The 20142-nt window shown below is 43.6% G+C and overlaps 1 protein-coding gene and 1 long non-coding RNA gene across 2 annotated transcripts in view; one reads left to right on the top strand and one right to left on the bottom strand.

Annotated features, from left to right (window-relative positions):
- LOC134756778 (uncharacterized) overlaps positions 1 to 20142 on the top strand; it is a 36878-nt gene that overhangs the window by 2585 nt on the left and 14151 nt on the right. The window lies entirely within an intron of this gene.
- The window catches only part of EIF2AK3 (eukaryotic translation initiation factor 2 alpha kinase 3), a 70581-nt gene continuing 65841 nt past the window's right edge, over positions 15403 to 20142 (bottom strand). Inside the window, exons 16-17 of the mRNA XM_004031375.5 lie at positions 17586 to 17648; positions 15403 to 16600 (exon numbers count right to left, since the gene is read on the bottom strand). Of these exons, the coding sequence (XP_004031423.3) occupies positions 16400 to 16600; positions 17586 to 17648 (264 nt within the window). The 3' untranslated portion in view covers positions 15403 to 16399. The remainder of the gene's footprint in view (positions 16601 to 17585; positions 17649 to 20142) is intronic.

The raw sequence follows: 20142 nt of genomic DNA, 5'->3' as shown, positions 1-20142 counted from the left end.
GGGCTCACTCACTTCCTCAAGAACAGCACCAAGCCATTCATGAGGGACCTGCCCCCATGACCCAAACACTTCCCAGTAGGCCCCACCTCTTCATACTGCCACACTGGGGATCAAATTTCAACATGAGATTTGGTGCAGATAAACCATATCCAAACCATAGTGTATCTCAAGAATGTTTTGGGGCCTGGAGTGGTGGCTCATGCCTGTAATCCCAGCACTTTGGGAGGCTGATGTGTGACAATCTCTTGAGCCCAGGAGTTCAAGAGCAGCCTGGGCAACAAAGCAAGACCCTGTATCTACTTTTAAAAAATTAAAAAGAATGTTTTGGCTTTGCAACATTCCAGAACATGTCCATTAATTTCCAAACATTAAAGAATATATATTCCATTTGTATAGGATGCCTAGAGTAGTCAGACTCATAGAGACAGGAGGAAGAATGGTGGTTGTGAGGGGTTGGGGAAGGAAGAAATGGGGAGTTATTATTCAGTGGTACAGAGTTTCAGTTTGGGAGGTTGAAAAGTTCTGGAGATGGATGGTGATGATGATTGCACTACAGTGTGAATGTACTTAATGTCATAGATCTCTACACTTAAAAATAGTTAAAATGGTAAATTTTATGTGTGTATTTTACCACAACAAATATTTATATATAAAACACACAGACACAAACACATAAAAAGAAAGTTTCTCTCAGTATGACATAAAATCTGGAAACTACAAATTAAAAAATTAAATTAATACATTGCGTACATAATAATCAAACTTCCTGCATGGAAAAAAGCCCCATAAAATAAAAAGGCAGGCCGGGTGCAGTGCTCATGCTTGTAATCCTAACACTTTGGGAGGCTGAGGCCGACAGATCCCTTGAGTCCAGGAGGTCAATACCAGCCTGGGCAACCTGGTGAAACCCCATCTCTACCAAAAGTACAAAAATTAGCCAGGCATGGTGGTGTGCTCCTGCAGTCCTAGCTACTTGGGAGACTGAGGTGGGAGAATCACTTGAACCCAGGAGGTGGAGGCTGCAGTGAGCCGAGATCATGCCACAGCACTCCAGCCTGAGTGACAGAGTGAGACCCTGCCAAGAAAAAAAATAAATAAATAAAAGGCAAAGAACAAAGTAGGAAAATATTTGCAACATAAATAATACATCTGAGTTCTTTATACTATGAAGAAACAGACCCACAATGCTGGAGAAAAATGATTTTTAATTCAACCATTTTTCTCTCATTTAGCACATACATATTTAACACCTGTGTACCAGGCACAATTCTAAGTACCGGGAATATAGCAAAAATGAAAATAATAATAAGACAAGGAGATTCCATTCTAATTGGGGAAAATAACAATAAATGAAACGAGGGAAATGTGGCATGTTGGAAGGTTGTAAGTGGAGTGGAGAAAGACAAAGCAGGTAGGAGGATGTCAGAGTTATGACACCAGGTTCCTCAGAGCAGGTGGCATTTGAGCAACACCTTGGAGAAGGGGAGCCCTTCGCACGGGGAGTACTGGGAGTGAAGGAACAGGAAGGGCAGACCCTGGGGAGGTGCCTGGGAGGCAGTGTCAGGGTGGTTACAAGGTTTCTCAGGACTGTCTAGGTGCAGGTAAGCCCTTACAAAGGCTGCGACTCTTATTTCGAGTGAGACGGGAGCCACTGCAAAGTAATGAACAAAGGGTGACATAACCTGGTTTCAGTTTTATTATTTATTTTTATTTTTTATTTTTTTGAGACAGAGTCTCGCTCTTTTCCCCAGGTTGGAGTGCAGTGGTGCGATCTCGGCTTGCTGCAACCTCTGCCTCCTGGGTTCAAGCAATTCTCCTGTCTCAGCCTCCCGAGTAGCTGAGATTACAGGTGCATGCCACCACACGCAGCTAATTTGTGTAATTTTAGTAGAGATGGGGTTTCACCATATTGGCAAGGCTGGTCTTGAACTCCTGACCTCAAGTGATCCACCTGCCTTGGCCTTCCAAATTGCCGAGATTACAGGTGTGAGCCACCACACCCAGTCTGGTTTCTGTTTTAGAAGAATCACTTTGACCACTGGATTGAGAAAAGACAGAGGGGACAAAGGGAGAAGCAGGATAATCCAGGTGAGAGGTAGGGGTGGCGTGGACCACAGCAATCACTGTGGAGGTGGAGAAGATGGAGAAATGGTTGGATTTTGATTGTGTGTGAAGGCAGAGCCTGAGATTTCTTGACAGATTGGCTGTGGAGTACATGAGAGAAAGAGACATTGATGATGACTCCATTTTTTGGTTTGTGCAAACTGGAAAGGTGACCTGCTTTTCACTGAAATGGAGAAAACGATAGTCCAAATGAGTTTGGGGAAGATCAGTTTGGTTTTGGAAATATTAAGTTTGAAATGCCTCTAGGATTTGAGGAGGCAGCTGGCTACACAGGGCAGAGTCCAGGAGAGAGGTCAGGGCCTGGAGATAGATCCTCAGGAATTAACAGCATATGGATGGCATTGAAAATCAGGAGACTCAGTCCCTTGCCAAGGAGTGGAAGTGGTCCGAGGACTGAGGTCTAGAGCAGGTCAAAGTTGAAAGGTCAGGCAGATGGAGGGAGCTTTGAGGTGGGACAAAAACCACAGGGGTCTGGTTTTCTGGAGATCACATGAAGAAAGGTGACAGGGAGGAGGGAGCAACCTGCGGATCAGCAGCGTCAGATGCTGTTGCTGGGCCAGGACTGAGGACTTAGCACTGGATGTATTAATAGCAACAAGGTTATTATTGGTGACCCGCAAGGAGCCTGGGGGTGAAAACCTGAAAGAGATAACCAAGTGCTCTTAACAATGCTCACATAAAATTTGAAAATGCTCAATAAAATACACACATAAAATTTACCATTTTAACTTTATAGGTAAAGACAGTCACTATTATCATCCCAATTTTATAGATGAGAAAATTGAGGCACAGAAAGGTCAGACGGCTAGTGAATGGTGGAGCTGGGATTTGAACCCTAGTAGTCTATCTCAAGATTATAAGGGCTGCTGCGTGCAGTGGCTCACATCTGCAATCTCAGGCCAAGGCGGGAGGACTGCTTGAGCCCAGGAGTCCAAGACCAGCCTTGGCAACATAGTGAGACCTCCATATCTACAAAAAATAAAAAAGCCAGATTTAGTGGCGTGTGCCTGTAGTCCCAGCTACTTGGGAGGCTGAGGCAGGAGGATCCCTTGAGTCCTGGAGGTTGAGGCTTCAATGAGCCAAGATTGTACTACTGCATTCTTGCCTGAGAAATAAAGCAAGACCCTGTCTCTGAAAAGAGAGAGAGAGAGAGAGATTATAAACACTATGAAAAAAAAAAATGCAAGCCAGATGCGGCAGCTCATGCCTGTAATCCCAGCACTTTGGGAGACTGAGGTGAACAGATCACTTGAGGTCACGAGTTCGAGACCAGTCTGGCCAACATGGTGATACCACATCTCTACTAAAAATACAAAAATTAGCCAGGTGTGGTGGTGGGCACCTGTAATCTCAGCTACTAGGGAGGCTGAGGCAGGAGAATTGCTTGAACCTAGGAGGCAGAGGTTGCGGTGAGCCGAGATCGTGCCACTGCACTCCAGCTTGGGCCACAGAGCAAGACTCCGTCTCAGAAAGAAAAAAAAGAAAAAAAAAATGGAGACCTCTCTGAGACCGAAATGACAGGAGAAACTCTGGGCAGAAGCTCTTTGGTGGCAAGCACAAGGCTATCTGATGAAGAGTGCTGGGTGTGCTCATGGAACAGGAAGGCCAGTATATTGGCTGTGGTGACTGAGAAAGAATTGAGTTGTGGACTGAGTGAATATCTGACTGCCTTGAGCTGTGGCTCTCTCCTGGCGTGATGACTTCTCCAGGTGGCAGGGCACGCACTGCCACATCCTATCCCAGTACATGACCTTTCTGTTCTCGAGGATATTCTTCCTTAGATTGAGCTCTGCTAGATTCTCCCCAATAGCCATCTTCTCTTCTGTATTAACAGACACCTGAGATTTTTGCTGAGCAATGGCCACTTGGAATAAAGACTACATTTCCCAGCTTCCCTTGCATAAAACACGGCCGTGTGACTAGATCCCAGCCAATGGGCCATAAGCAAAAATGGTATATGCCTCTTCCCAGGTCATGCCCTTCCCCTCCTGCATCCTGGTGCTTGGACAAGTTATGAGCCTAGTTGGACCTTGTGGATAAGGGCCCTACCTTAGGGATGGTGAAATGGCAGTGAGAAGGAGGTTGGATTTTTGAGTGGTACACAGCAGTCTCGTCAGGTCTAGAGTGTCCCGCGGAATAAAATAAACCTCCAGTTGTTTAAGCCAATGTTTCTGAAGCTTACCTGTACATTAGAATCACCTGTGGAGCTTAAAAAGTATATATATATACTGATTCTTGCCCCTTCTCCTAAATTTCTGATTTAATTGGCCTGAGGTATATAGCCTGGCATTGGATAATTTTTTGAGACAGAATCTCCCTCTGTCACCCAGGCTAGAGTGCAGTGGCACAATCTCGGCTCACTGCAACCTCCGCCTCCTGGGTTCAAGCAATTTTCCTGCCTCAGCTTCCCAACAGCTGGGATTACAGGCACCTGCCACCATGCCTGGCTAATTTTTTGTATTTTTAGTAGAGATGGGGTTTCACCAAGTTGGCCAGACTGGTCTCGAACTCCTGACCTCAGGTGATCCACCCACCTTGGCCTCCCAAAGTGTTGGGATTACAGGCGTGAGCCACTAGTGGCTCCTGGCCGGCGTTGGATATTTAAAAATCTCCCCAGCTACGGTTGAGAACCCTTGGTTTATGTCACTGGTAATTTGGGTTTCTGTTAAACACTTAAAACTATATCCTGATGTGTCCAAGCTCAGGTGGGTCTTGGCTCTTAAAAGCTATGCCTTGAGAACAGAGTCAAACTGCTCTCAGACTGCTGGACAGGCCTTCAAATGAAAAGTCAGGGCCAGGCACAGTGGCTCATGACTGTAATCTCAGCACTTTGGGAGGCCAAGGTGGGAGGATAGCTTGAGCCCAGGAGTTCAAGACCAGCCTGGAGAACATGGTGAAGCCCTGTCTCTACAAAAAATACAAAAATTATCCAGGTATGGTGGTGCATGCCTGTAGTCCCAGCTACTCGAGGGCTGAGGTGGATTGCTTGAGACCAGGAGGTCACGGCTACAGTGAGTCATGATTGTGCCACTGCACTCCAGTGTGGGGAACAGAGTGAGATCTCATCTCTACAAAACAACAACAACAACAAATTAGCTGGGTGTGATGATGCATGCCTGTAGTCCCAGCTGCTTGGGAGGCTGAGGTGGGAGGATTACTTGAGGCCAGGAGGTTGAGGCTACAGTGAGTCATTATCATGCCACTGCACTCGATCCTGGGCAAAAGAGTGAGACCATGTCTCAAAAAACAAACAAAAAAAACCCCCAAAGTCAGGTGATAGACCTCTTCCTAATTATGTCGTGTTCATCCCTTCACTGGGATGAGGGCCGATCAGGAGGATATTCACCAAGATTGTGATCCTGGAGGAGAGACCTGAGAGGAAGGGTTTCCAGGGGGTGAGGGTTCAGGTGGGTAGAGGAAGCAAAGGGGTAACAGACAGACAAGCTAGGGAGCATGGCAGCTTGAGAAAAGGCCAGGAGTTCATTTGTTACTCCTGAAAAGCGGAATGGGCACATGTGGGTTCTCAAGAATTAGGGCTCAACTGGGTAAGTTGGTGGAGGGTCTTGTATGTCAGGCTCATGAGTTTGACTTTGAACCTGAGGATGTCCAGGGACTTTCAGAGGATGTTAAGCAGGGAAGAAATAGCATGGCCAGATTTATGTTGTAAAATATTCTGTCATGACAGCATGAGTTGGTTCAAGACTGGAGGTGGGCAGACCAGTTCTGAGGTCCCGTGAGAGGTGGTAGGGACCAATGAATGCAACCTGCTTGTGTCTGAAGTTTTGCTAGATGTCTCACGTTGTTGATTTACTTTAAGTTTCCAACAAACCTAGAGTTCTCATTGTCAACATTTGTATTGCTTCGAAGCTAGTTCCTACTCGGCCTGCATTTGTCCATCCAGAGCTTATGGATCTGGGGGAATGGTTATAGGTCCCTTCTAGAATAGTCCCTTCCTCTTAGGAATTGCTTGGGAGATGTTAGTAGAATGAACCATGGCGCAGGTGCATTTTATCTTGTTAGTGCCAGCCTGTCCCAGAAGCGGTCAGGGTAGGGCCAGTACAGGAGAAGGGTTGAAATAAATCTAAAACTTCACCACAGTCCGTTGCAAATATTAATGTTTGTGTGAATTACTTTGGGTTCCTATTAAAACATGAATTCTGGTCCAGCAGGTCTGGAGTAGAACCTGAGATACTGCATTTCTGCAGATGCTTCTGGTCCTGTAGCCACTATGAAAGGGGAGGCATGTGGTTCTCAGCTTTGACTGTACTTTGGAATTATCAGGAGGCTTAAAAAAATCCTGAGGCCTGGGCTCCACACCCTCAGGTTGTGATTTACAGGGCTGGAGTGCTGCCTGGGTATTGGCTATTTTTTTTTTAAGGTCACATTATTATTCTACTGTGCTGTCAAGATTGAGAAGCAGTGCCTTAGAATCACCTATGAGTGTTTAAAATGTAGGTTCTTAAAACTTTTGATTCTTTAAATCTTGGAAGTAGTGGATGGGTGGTGCATACCTATAGTCCCAGTTACTGGGGAAGCTGAGATAGGAAGATCTCTTGAGGCCAGGAGTTGGAGGTTGCAATAGTCACTGCACTCCAGCCTGGGCAACATAATATGACTTCCTCTCCGAAAAAAAGAAAGAGGCCGGGCACTGTGGCTCACGCCTGTAATCCCAGCACTTTGGGAGGCTGAGGCAGGAGGATCACTTGAGGCCAGGAGTTGGAGACCAGCCTGGCCAATGTGGCAAAACTCTGTCTCTATTAAAAATACAAAAAATTAGCCAGGTGTGGTGGTGCACGCCTATAGTCCCAGCTACTCGGGAGGCTGAGTCAGGAGAATCACTTGAACCCAGGAGGTGGAGGTTGCAGTGAGCCGAGATCGCACCATTGGACTCCAGCCTGGGTGACGAGTGAAACTCCATCTCAAAACAACAAACAAGCAAAAACCCCCAAAATTAGCTGGGCGTTGTGGCACATGCCTGTAATCTCAGCTACTCAGGAGGCTGAGGCAGGAGAATTGCTTGAATGCAGGAGGTAGAGGTTGCAGTGAGCTGAGATTGTGACACCACACTCCAGCTTGAGCATCTCAAATAAATAAATAAATAAATAAATAAAAGAAAGGAAGAAAAACAACTTGAAAGAGGCCTTGCAAGAAATGTGCACTATAGCAAGCACTGTTGGAGAATCTACTACAGATAAACAGCCCTTACACTTGGAAAAGGAGCCTGTGGGTCATGGTGATGCCAGAGTGCAGTGATTATGGCGAAGCTGCCTGAGGGTCATGGTAATTGGAATTGGATAGAGCTGATTGGACCTCCAGGCTAGTATTTTCCAGCAACCCTATACTAGTGGGTCAATCACATTTAAAAAACCCTTAACTCTTTTACTTGCCTTTCCCACAAGGATTGACATTTACCCGTGTGATTATTTTTAAAGAATAGATTCCCAAAGTGGAATTTTCAAGAGAAATTATCTTTCAAATTTAGACAGATACTGACAAAATCATAAAGATACATTTCTAACAACAGGCTATGAGATAATTCTTTCATCACACTTTTGCTTACACGCATAAATCTTTTAAATGTTTTCCAAGTGATAGCAGAAAAATGGGATCCACTGTTGGTTTCGTTTGTATTTCTTTCTTTCCTTTTTTTTTTTTCTTTCAGACGGAGTCTTGCTCTGTCGCCCAGGCTGGAGTGCAGTGGTGCATGATCTCGGCTCACTGCAACCTCTGCCTCCTGGGTTCAAGCGATTCTCCTGCCTCAGCCTCCCGAGTAGCTGGGACTACAGGCGTGCACCACCACACCCAGCTAATTTTTGTATTTTTAGTAGAGAGGGGGTTTCACCATGTTGGTCAGGATGGTCTGGATCTCCTGACCTTGTGATCCGCCCTCCTCGGCCTCCTAAAGTGCTGGGATTACAGATGTGAGCCACCGCGCTCAGCTTTTATTTCTGATGAGTAGCTAAATAGAGTTCATTTTTTTTTAAAACTACTTACAATTCACCTATGATTTGCCTGATTATACCCATTGCATGGAAATCTTTTGATTCAGTAAGCCTCAGTTTCTTTCTCCGTAAAATGGGGGCCATAATATCTCCCAAGGTTATTGAAGGTATTCTATGAGATACCACGAATATAAACTGCCTAGTATAGGACATGGTATGCAGCAGGCCTTCCAATAGCGTTGGATTTTGAAACTTATCCAGTAGCCACCCTCTGGCTACCCAGCAGGTCTGCGTCCCGGACGAATCCATTAGTCCCGAGGGCGGAGTGAGTGGTAATTAACCTAGGAGAGCGAGGGACTCCTCCCGTCCCTCCTCCTCTTTGGCCAACATCTCCCGCACGCCACACCTCCATCGCCGGTAGTTCTCATGCCCAGCCCACCCTCCTGCATCTGTCACAAGAGGATCAGTCACCGCACTGGACTGACTCGGTGACACTCAGTTCCCCACCCTCCATCCCAAGGCCCTTGCGGGGGAACGCAAGAGCGCCGCGGGCCCGCGGAGCCCCCGCTTTGCCTCGGCATCTGTCGTCCCCACTTGGCCACCCTGAGCTCTTCTTCCTCCTGGGCCAGGTCTTTGTACCGACAATTCCTGCCGCGGCTCCTAGCTGCGCCCGAGCCAGATTCCCTGCCCCAGCCCCGAGAATCCAGACGGCATCCTCCTATCTTTCATCTCCAAACCCTCCGGCCACGCTGCGCCCCGGCTCCCCGCTGATTCCTGTAGACCAGCAGCTAGGGTCAAAGGCCTGGGAGAAAGGAGGCATTCCTAGCCCTCCTCCACCCCCTGGGCAACCCGAAATCCCTATACAACAAAGGCGTTTCTTGACTACTTGAATAATAACCATCCTTTTATATTTGCAAAATGCGTTGTCCTCACCCAATCAAATGCCAGCCTGTAGTCCTTGTCATAGGCATATTCAATGTCCCCATTTATGCATAAACATTATAAAGTTTTTATATGCTGCGTGTTTTACTAAAGGGTTTTTTTCTGTGCCTTTCTCTCCCATCATATAATCGTAAGAAAAATAAGTCACACATATTTGTATGACCCTTTAACTCATAGTTGTCACTTAGTCCTCAGAATAACCCTACCACAGGACTGTGCCCATTTTAGAATTGAGAGAACTAAAGTTGTGATTTCATTTTGTTTCCGTTTATTGAATTCTATTTACTGGATTCTACACTAAATTTTGTATTTATTATTTAATCTTCAAAATGTACTGTTTGCAATGAGGAAACAGATTGGAGAGCTGAAGGAAAATTGTAAACAAGGAAGAAGTAATGCAGCCAGCCCTAATTCCAAAGCCCAGCGCTGTCCTGTCACCTGTTACTCCTCTAAAATGCTCTCTGAATTAGGGATTATTCAGAAAAGTGGGGATTGTTATGCTAACAAGGGCAATGCAGTGATAACTGTATTATTACAAGCTTCTTGTTAGGCTCTTGTAGTTATTTTATTGCATTGGTTTTTTTTTTTTTCATATAAAACGGTGATAAAATATCTGCTTTGCAGAGATCCTATTAGAATTAAATGAGACTATGTAAAATAAACTATAAAGCAGAATACAAATATGAGATCAATTAAGATATTATAAACGCTGGCCAGGGGCAGTGGCTCACACCTGTAATCCCGGAACTTTGGGAGGCTGAGGTGGGTGGATCAGTTGAGGCCAGGAGTTTGAGACCAGCCTGGCCCACATGGTGAAATCCCATCTCTACTAAAAATACAAAAAATTAGCCAGGTGTGGTGGCGCATGCTTGTAATCCCAGCTACTTGGGAGGCTGAGGCAGGAGAATCCTTGAACCCGGGAGGCAGAGGTTATAGTGAGCCGAGATCACGCCATTGCACTCCAGCCCAGCCTGGGTAACAAGAGTGAAACACTGTCTCAAAGAAAAAAAAAAGAAAAAAGGTATTGTAAATGTTGTTTATTGGTTTCCTTTTTCTTAATTTTAAAATCTAATTTATTAATCACATTGGATTAAAGTATTATCTGCATTGGAAAGAACTGAAACAATGCTGAGATGCATATTGAAGTTAATAATCTTTCCACCCTCTCCAACTCTACCCTTGTAAGGTAGCTAGTGTAGCATTTGGTGAGAATCCTTCCAAAACTTCCTCTGTGCCCATGAAAAATTCCATTTAAACAGACATAGAAACTCTTTTACTTGGTTGCAGTTGTACTATTCACACTTCTCTGCAACTTGAATCTGTCGTTTATCTGCTTCATAAACCATTTAGTAATTCCACTTATGCTACTGACTCATTGCGTTATCTATAGTATGAATATATCTTCACTTATTCAGCTGGGTTTTTTTTGTTTGTTTTGTTTTGAGACGGAGGCTCGCTCTGTGGCCCAGGCTGGAGTGCAGTGGCACGATCTCGGCTTGCCCGAGCTCCTCTTCCTCCTGGGCCAGGTCTTTGTACCGACAATTCCTGCTACCACCTCCAGGGTTCAAGTGGTTCTCCGGCCTCAGCCTCCCCAGTAGCTGGGACTATAAGAGTGCACTAGCATGCCTGGCTAATTTTTGTATTTTTTCTTTTAGTAGAGATGAGGTTTCACCATGTTGGCCAGGCTGGACAGCTGTTTTCTTGAGTATGTCATGAAAAGATCCTTTTGGAGAAAGAGCACCCTTTCTCCTTCATTGCTTCTCAGTATCAATATCAAACTCTCTCACTCTGTTGGGGCAAGTTTGTGACCTTTCTGGGTGGTGAAAATTCTCCCAGGCTCTTCCTGGGAGGCAGTAGACCTCTATGCCAGCAAATTCGGCACTGTTTCCTCTCCTCCTCCTACTCACATTCTTGCTGCTAGCAAGAGAGGAGCTGGTCCCAAAGTGGCTGCCATCATTTATGACAATGTTCTCTGGGTACTCTAAAAGCTAACATCATTTGAGAAAGCAGCAGGTTCTTCCCAAAGAGCCACTCAACTATAGCACCCCCTGAAGTCCTTTAAAACTCAACATCACAGAGCATTGATAGAAGACCCCCCTCTGGTTGTTGGGAGCTAGCACGTGGTCAGCTGCTGGACAAAGAAGGGATGGCTTTCAGCTTCCACTGCCCTGGCTCAGGCCCTCTGACCTCTTGCTGGATAAAGGCTAACGGCCCCTGTCTGGTTTCATCTCCAACTCTTTCTCCCTCTCGTCAACCCTCTTCCTCAGCCACCATAGTGATCTTGTGATTTAAAAAAAAAAATTAGAGATAGGGATCTCACTGTGGTGCCCAGTCTAGTCTTGAACTCCTGAGTTTAAGCAGTCCTTCTCCCTCGACCTCCCAATGTGTTGGGATTATAGGAGTGAGCCTCTGTGTCCAGCCTATAGTGATCTTAAAATCTCTCACCGTGTCTTTCCTCAGTTCAGTAATTTTCTACAGCTTCCGATTTTCTAATAATACCTTAACTGTTTACCAACAAAGTCCTGGAATACTCATCCATCATCTTCAAAAAGGGATATCTGTCATTTCTTCTGTCCCCAAAGTGCACTCTCCTCTGGATTCTATAAAAGCGTCCACACCAGAAACTCAGGAGCCATCTTCTCCTTTACCTGTATTTAGTGAATTCCAGTATCCTGGTCTTTCTGACTCAAAAATAATTCTTAAGTTGGTCTACTTCTCCCCACCCCACCTTTGAGAGCTCTCTTTTTTACTCCTGCCTTCCCTCCATGCCTTTGCATGGGCTGTTCTCTCTGTTTCCTCTCCCTTCCCCAATCTTTTCTTAGTCCCCCAGAACATGAAGAATCAGAAAGGAAAGCTACTCAGCTGCTCCAAAGAGGGAGGCACCGAGTAAGGGATTAGGGATTAGGGATACTGAGAGTTGTTAGAAGTAGAGTTGTTGGAAGTAGCCAGGCACATACTGTTCCTGTATTTGTTTTTTGTTTGTTTATTTTGAGACAGTCTCACTCTGTAGTCCAGGCTGGAGTGCAGTGGTGTAATCATGGCTCACTGTAGCCTCAACCTCCCAGGCTCAGGTGATCCTCCCACTTCAGCCTCCCAGGCAGCTGGGACTCTAAGCATGTGCCACCATGCCCGGCTAATTTTTCTACTTTTTTTGTAGAGATGGGATTTCGTCATGTTGCCCAGGCTGGTCTCAAACTCCTGGGCTTAAGAGATCCTCCCACCTCGGCCTCCCAAAGTGCTGGGATTATAGACGTGAACCACTGCAGCCGGCCTATTTGTTGTTTTAAGTCATTGTTCACATGAGAAATTTAAAAGCAGTTCATGGCATGTGGGACTTTATACGGTCGAATTTTGCAATATCTGGCATGTTTAGATTATGTTGACATGCTTGTTCTCGTGATGTGTTGAACGTTTGAGGGGAGGGAGGAATAACTTTACATGTTGAAAAATGTTCTTTATCTCAGCTCTCCACTGTCTACTACAGTCATGTGCCACATAACGATGTTTTAGTCAACAAGGGAACACATATGCAACAGTGGTCCCATAAGATTATAATACTGGAGCTGGGCACGGTGAGCACTTTGGGAGGCCGAGGCGGGTGGATCACGTGTGGTCAGGAGTTCGAGACCAGCCTGGACCAACATGATGAAACCCTGTCTCTACTAAAAATACAAAAATTAGCTGGGCCTGGTGGCAGGCACCTGTAATCCCAGCTACTCCAGAGGCTGAGGCACAAGAATCGTTTGAACCTAGGAGGTGGAGGATACAGTGAGCTGAGGTCGTGCCGCTACACTCCAGCCTGGGTGACAGAGTGAGACTCCATCTCAAAAAAAAAAAAAAGTTTATAATACTGTATTTTTACTGTCCCTTTTCTGTGTTTAGACACACAAATACTTACCATTGTGTTACCATGGCCTACAATATTCGGTAGACATCATGCTGTGTCATCTAGGTTTGTGTAAGTGCACTTCGTGATGTTCACAGGACAAAATCACCTAACAATGCATTTCTCAGACCTTTAAGCAAGGCATGACTGTCACCTGGTGACAGCTACTGTAGTTGCAGGGAAAGGCTCTCCATGGGGAAGTCTCACAAGGCAGTGCCTGGACAATCTAGTTATGGGGGATCATAGATGTTCCCAGCAGTGAGCCAAAGAACATCCAGAGTCCCCGCTTAGCCCTTGACTTCTCCACTATGGCTAGTGGTTAGACTGGGAGCTTGCTCTATCTCCACTCTCTCAGAGAAAAATGGCACAGAAATAAAATGGCTTTTGTTGTAAATGCATCCAGACAAAGATGTCAGTGAGAGAAACCCCCCACTCCATCCTAACAGCATAAAAGTCTGCTTTTCTGTCTGCTCCTGGGAGGCAAACAGCAGACTAGGTAGCTAGTTTTCAAAACTTCTCATGGGCTTCCTATCCCCGGACCAGCCCTCCGGCTAGTCCTACTGCCTCCCTGAAGGGTGAATCAGGAGAGCCCTGTGCTCTTCTTTCCTGGTAGGAGAATCGCTTGAACCCAGGAGGTGGAGGTTGCAGTGAAACGAGATGGTGCCACTGCACTCCAGCCTGGGCAACAGAGGGAGACTCTGTCTCAAAAACAAAGAAGTAAGCAAACAAACAAAAAACTTCTGAGATTTGACGCTTTCATCTGTTTTTAGCATCAGGATTCTTTTTTGAGACAGGGTCTCACTCTGTCGCCCAGGCTGGAGTGCAGTGGTACAACCATAGCTCACTACAACCTCTGCCCGTTGGGCTCAAGCGATTCTGTCACCTCAGCCTCCGGAGTAGCTGGGACTGCAGGCATGCACCACAACAGCTGGCTAACTTTTGTATCTTTTGTAGAGTTGGGGTCTTGCGATGTTGCCCAAGCTGGTATCTAACTCCTGAGCTCAAGCAATTCACCTGCCTTGACTTCCCAAAGTGCTGGGATTACAGGTATGAGCCACTGCGCCCAGCTAGCATCAGGAATTTTAAGCCATCTTTCCTCCTTCACTTTTGCCAGATTTTTATTGTAGCAGGTGTTATATGTAGGTTCCTCAAATTCAATTCTACAAATATGTAATCAAGTACCAGGCTTTACGCTGGATGTTGCTGGACTACAAGAAGGTGTCCCCTTACTTTCTGAGATCTTAGAAACGAACAAGGGGGAGCTGATCTTCATCAGAGTTGCTGGCTCTGCAGCCTGAGAATAAGTATTATCAAATACAATGTGCTAAAAGCAGAGGCAAGTGTGGGGGATGGAAAGATGCCAGAAAAACAACAGAACTTAAAGTGGGCAGTGGGGTTTGGACTCAGTAGAAAGGGCTGTGGGTGAGAACACAGGGGTCTCCATTCTGACTACTGTTAAGGACTTAAGTGTTGCTGGCCCAGGCTCTTAACTTCCCCAACCCTATGCCTGCTTTCCTGCTGGTGGTCAGCAAAGGCAAACCCAGGTTAAAATGAAAGAAAACCTGATTACATCATGTAAGAATTTACCAATCCCTAGACAGCTTGGTGCACGTGGGTAGACAAAACACTGACTAGGAATCTAAATACCTAGGTTTTGATCCCGGTTCTGCTCTTGCTATCTTTGTGGCCTTGAACAAATCACAGCACCTTTCTGGACCTGGATTTGACAGTAAGTAGAATGGTAATAGTAGTGTCTGCCATGGCTAGCTCCTAGGGAAGTCCTGGGGGTCAAAGGATCTTTGGGGGACTGAGTGGGGGGTGCTGCCAGAAGTCAACAAACCTTCACCCCTGGCTGGGGTAAAGAGGAAGGGAGAAAAGGAATAGCAACTAAAGCAGGCTGACCAAGAGATGAAGATGACGGGGATGAGCTGGACAGGAACCAAGCAGAAGCTGGGGAAGGAAGTCGTTTGAGCAGCACTGCTGCGAGTGAGTCTGGATATACAGTCAGCCACAAAGATCTGGGAAGTGTTTTTCCAGCGTACAAGTTGCTCATAACCTTGCGTGGCAGACGTTATTTGTTTGTAATATGGAGATGCGCTATGCATTTTGACCTTTCTAGATTGTGTCTAGCTGGTTCATGCCCCGTCAGCCCAGCCTGCCACATGCCTCGATGTGGCACGTGTCAGATACACCTCGGTATCAATATAACTAGCATCACCACAGCCCTTTTCTCTGAGAGCTCCCCTTTAGGGGAAAGTCCTCTCTATATTCTCAGTCCTTGGCACAGGGTAGGTACTGAGCAAATGTCTGTCAATTATGGATCTTGTGAATTTTGAAAGGGCCTGCCAAGTCTTTGGGAAATGATGAAACAGATACCTGTCTGAAATGGGTTAGGAAGAAGTTTTCTTGAGGATAGGTTTATGACTCTTCCTAGATCTATGATCCCATTTTATAAATTAGAAAATCTACCATTTTGGGACTAACTCCTCAAAATAAGAGTCAACATACTTAATTTAAAAAAAGTTTTATTAAATCATTTAGACTTGAAAGAAGTCACAATAGTTAACACACTTAAGTGTGTTCTGTACACCACCAACCCAAATGGATTGATTTCAGAATTTTTATAAATAAAACATAAACATATTTACAGTGAAAAATAAAAACATGTTAGCAAGTTAGATGATTAAACTGTTACCTATAATCAGTTTGGGGGAAGTACCAACCTACAGGATTACATATAAGACACTTAAGATTTCATTAGGCTTAAAAAGTCCATAGTTGAAGAAGTTAGTTGTAATATATATGATCCATTTCTTACTACGGCTTTTTTCCTCCCAAAACTAGACCTTTCAACCAATTTACATAAAAAGCTTCATTTTCCCTTTATTGGAGGTAAAAGTACAAAAAGCTGTAAACCCACCCTAGAACCATCTAAGGAATAAAGCTATTGAATGCTACAAATAGGACTATAAAACTACGGACTTAAACCGTTATACAGTTTGTGCTACTTGTCCTCCAAAATAGTGCAGATTCCTAATTTACCCGCCAGGGACAAAAATGGAGTCAGCTTTTTCTAGAAATCAGTTTCAAAATCATCATATCTCTAGAAAGCATATTTCTAGAACAATACAGTTACCACATAGGAAGACTTTCCTTCTTCTGCATTATAAAAATATATCCATTTTAGTTCTCACTATATATATATATTAGGGATTGCTGCTACCTCCTTAGGCAAATGGTGAGGGCTATAAAGCTTGGCCAGCAGCCAGTTTCAAGAGACTAACAAAGAACAAAGATAGCCCTTTCCTTACGTATAGCAAAACTCAGGAGTTGGCTCAAATTAGGTTATGCCCCCAAATCCAGCTTAAATTTGATATAAAAAAAGTAGTCCACAAAAAAATTGAGCGAAGAAAAAACTTTTCAAGTCTGCAGTTTTGGACAGGCATAGTCTAAGAAGTAGGCTATTAACTGCGTCACCTATTAGGGTTGCTAGCACAACTTAAGGCTAATTGCTTGGCAAAGGGCTATGGGAGTTGTTGGACTGTCTTGAATGTTTTGTTCCCGATGAACTCAAGGAGCGAGACCTCTGTCTGAGCACTGTTTTTCCTGGAAAGTCCAAGTCCTCAAATACAGCATTTTCAATGATGTTTATAGCTTCAGGTCGTTCCATGGGGGATGGAGAGAGCATGTCTTGAACCATCACATACTGAAAATATAAAAATTGTTTTGTGATAAAACGGCCAGGTTTGATCACTGTACAGTTTTTAAAATCAGTGCTGGCAAAATATTTCTGTACATATTTTAAGCTTTTGAGCCATATTTGAGTTTTCAAGTCTCTGATACAAATACTCAGCTCTGCCATCAATGCACAAAAGCATCCAGAGACAATTTGTAAATTAATGGGCATGGCTGTGTTCCAATAGAACTTTATTATAAAAATAGGTGGCAGGCTCGATTTGACCTGTGGGCACTAGTTTGCCAACCCTCATTCCAAAAAAACATGGACAATTTTTGGGTAATTTGATTTTCTAACACATTATAAAGGATTATTTAATCACATCCCTGAAACATAAATATAATATGATTTTTAAAAATCATAATTGCATGTAAATCTACAATTATCTCAATAGAAATTTTAATTAGAAAAAATTATGGCAGAGATCAGCAACCAACACCTTTTCTTGGTTTTTAAAAATCTCTTTGAACATAACATGTACTCTTATGAGCCACCCTGGGAATAGATTCATCAAGTTTGCAAAATACACGATGACAATTTTTAGTAAAACAGATTTAAGTATATGTAGGTATTAATATATTGTTATAAAGTCCATTTTTTAATGCAACCCTTCATTATACTTATAATACTGAAAGATAAATTTTGACTTTTTCCAATTTGAAAATGAACACATACTAACTCACTTCAATTTAATTACTTAAGGAAATTCAAGATTTATCAATATATAAATTTCACAGGTGCTACAGTGTGGAACACTGGACATTAGGCTGAAGGAGCCAGGCCCCAGCTCCAGTGTTTGGTTTTAACCAATTCTGGGCTCTTGGGAGCAGGTCTCTTTCCTCTCTAGACCTTTGGCTTCCTCATCTGTAAAATAGGGAAACTGAGTCGACTGCTAAGGACTGCTTACGTTCTAAAGATGATTCTAAAGAAGATAAAAGATGAGAATTACACATACCTCACAAGGATATTTCTGAGTAAATAATGGTGGAAATTTGAGATTTCTTACATCAGTTAAGGTCTAAAAAGAAAAACAGTATCACTTATTAAGTTTATTTTGACATACAACATGAAAATATTTTTTGATACTCTAACAAAATGACTAAGAGGTTGTATATTTATCAAATGGAAAATTTATCAATAGCTTTTCCTGATTTAATAACTACATATGTTTCCTGAGCACAGATGTACACTCCATCAAATAGCCTCAAAATATACAGTTGGTCTTCCACATCCACAGATTCCACATCCAAGGATTCAAGCAACCACAGAATGAAAATATTTAAAAAATTTGAAAATAGATGGTTGCATCTGTACTGGACAGATAACAGATTTTTTTTCTTGTCATTATTCCCTCATCAATACAGTATAATACTTATTTACATAGAATTTACATTATGTTAGGTACTGTAATTTACAGAAGATTAAAAATACACAGAATATATGTAGGTTCTATACAAATATTACACCATTTTATATAAGGGACTTGAGCATCTGCAGATTTGGTATCCACAGGGAGTCCTGGAACCAATCCCCTGTGGATACCAAGATGACTCTGTGTGTGTGTGTGTGTGTGTATGTACATTTACATATATGTGTATATATGTATGTGTGGAGGGAGGGGGAGAGAGAGGAAGGGGAGAGAGAGAGAGAGAAAGGGCCATATTAAAGCACAAAGAAAATATTGGAAATCTTTGTTTCTATGGAGTTGCCTATTCTGAATATTTCATAAAAACTGAATGATAAAAAAGTGGACTTTTGTGTCTGGCTTTTTTCACTCAGCATGTTTTCAAGATTCATCTACGTTGCAGCACATGTTAGTATTTCCTTCCTTGTAATGGTTGAATACTTTTCATTGTATAAAATACCACACTTTGTTTTTCCATTCATCAGTTGATGAGCATTTCGGTGGTTTCTACTATTGGATATTAGAAATAATGCTCATATGAACAGTTGTATACAAGCTTTTGTCTATGTTTTCATTTCCCTTGAGTATATACCTAGGAGTAGAATTACTGGATCCTATGGTAATTCTATGTTTAACTGTTTAAGGAACTGCCAGACTGTTTTCCAAAGCAGCTGCACCATTTTACATTCCACCAGCAACGTATGAGGGTTCCAGTTTCTCCACATCCTAGCCAACACTTGCCATTTCCTTTTTTTTAAATTTTTTTATTACAGGTACCCTAGATTGTGCTGAAGTGGTATCTCATTGTGGTTTTGATTTGCATTTCCCTAGTGCCTAACGATGTTGAGCATCTTTTCACATGCTTATTGGCCATTTGTTTATCCTCTTTGGAGAAAGGTCTATTGCTTTGCCGCTTTTTAAAATGAGTTGTCTTTTTGTTGAGTTGTAATAGTTCTTTATATATTCTGAATTCTAGACACTTTTCAGATATAGCATTTACAAATATTTTCTCCCATTCTGTGAGCTGCCTTTTCACTTTCTATTTCATTTAATTAATTTATTTAGAGATAGGGTCTCATGTTGCCCAGGCTATTTGCAGGCATAATCATAGCTTACTGTAGCCGTGAACTCCTGGTCTCAAGAAATTCCTTTTGCCTCAAGCTTCCCACATAGCTGGGACTACAGGCATGTGCTACCGCGTCCACCTTGTCTTCTCACTTTCTTGACAGTGTTCTCTGAGGCATTTATAACTATATAAATTTTGATGCCATCTGATTCTTGATCCTTTTACTTAGGTTAGACTTGTTTTATTTTCCTTTCTGGAAGCTTTTAGGGCCTTTATTTCTGGTGTTCTGAAATTGGTTATTTTGACTTTTTTTTCTTCATTTATTGTACAGAACATTTGGTAGGTCCTTTCGGTTAGAAGATATGAGTCATTTTGCTCTATGTGAGAACTACATCCTCTTCTACCATGGCCAGAGATCAATAAGTGAGATCTAAAACTGATAAAATAAGAAATAGTGACAAGAGCCTAAACTTTGAAAATATGGAGATAAGTACCAGGGACAACAACTAGAAGAGGTGAGGGTAGCTACTTATGAAAGATAGGGAAGAATGTGACAGAGGCCCACTTTATTTTCAGAGACAGGTTCTTGCTATGTCGCCCAGGCTGGAGTGCAGTGGCACAATCATAGTGATCTTCCTGCCTTAGCCTCTCAAGGCATGTGCTACCATGCCTTGCTAATTTTTTAATTTTTTGTAGAGATGGGGTCTTACTGTGTTGCCCAGGCTGGTCTTGAACTCTGGCCTCAAGTGATCCTCCTGCTTGAGCCTCCCAAAGTGTTGGGATTAGAGGTGTGAGCCACCATGTCTGGCCCAGAGGGCTACTTTTTTTTTTTTTTTTTTTTGAGACAGTGTCTCGCTCTGTTGCCCAGGCTGGAGTACAGTGGTGTGATCTCTGCTCACTGCAAGCTCCGCCTCCCGGGTTCACGCCATTCTCCTGCCTCAGCCTCCAGAGTAGCTGGGACTACAGGCACGTGCCACCGCGCCCAGCTAATTTTTTGTATTTTTAGCAGAGACGGGGTTTTACCATGTTAGCCAGGGTGAT

The sequence above is a fragment of the Gorilla gorilla genome, chromosome 12 (genome assembly GCF_029281585.2).
Source record: "Gorilla gorilla gorilla isolate KB3781 chromosome 12, NHGRI_mGorGor1-v2.1_pri, whole genome shotgun sequence".
In the NCBI taxonomy this organism is placed as follows: Eukaryota; Metazoa; Chordata; class Mammalia; order Primates; family Hominidae; genus Gorilla; species Gorilla gorilla.
This window is presented reverse-complemented; position numbering and strand designations above follow the sequence as displayed.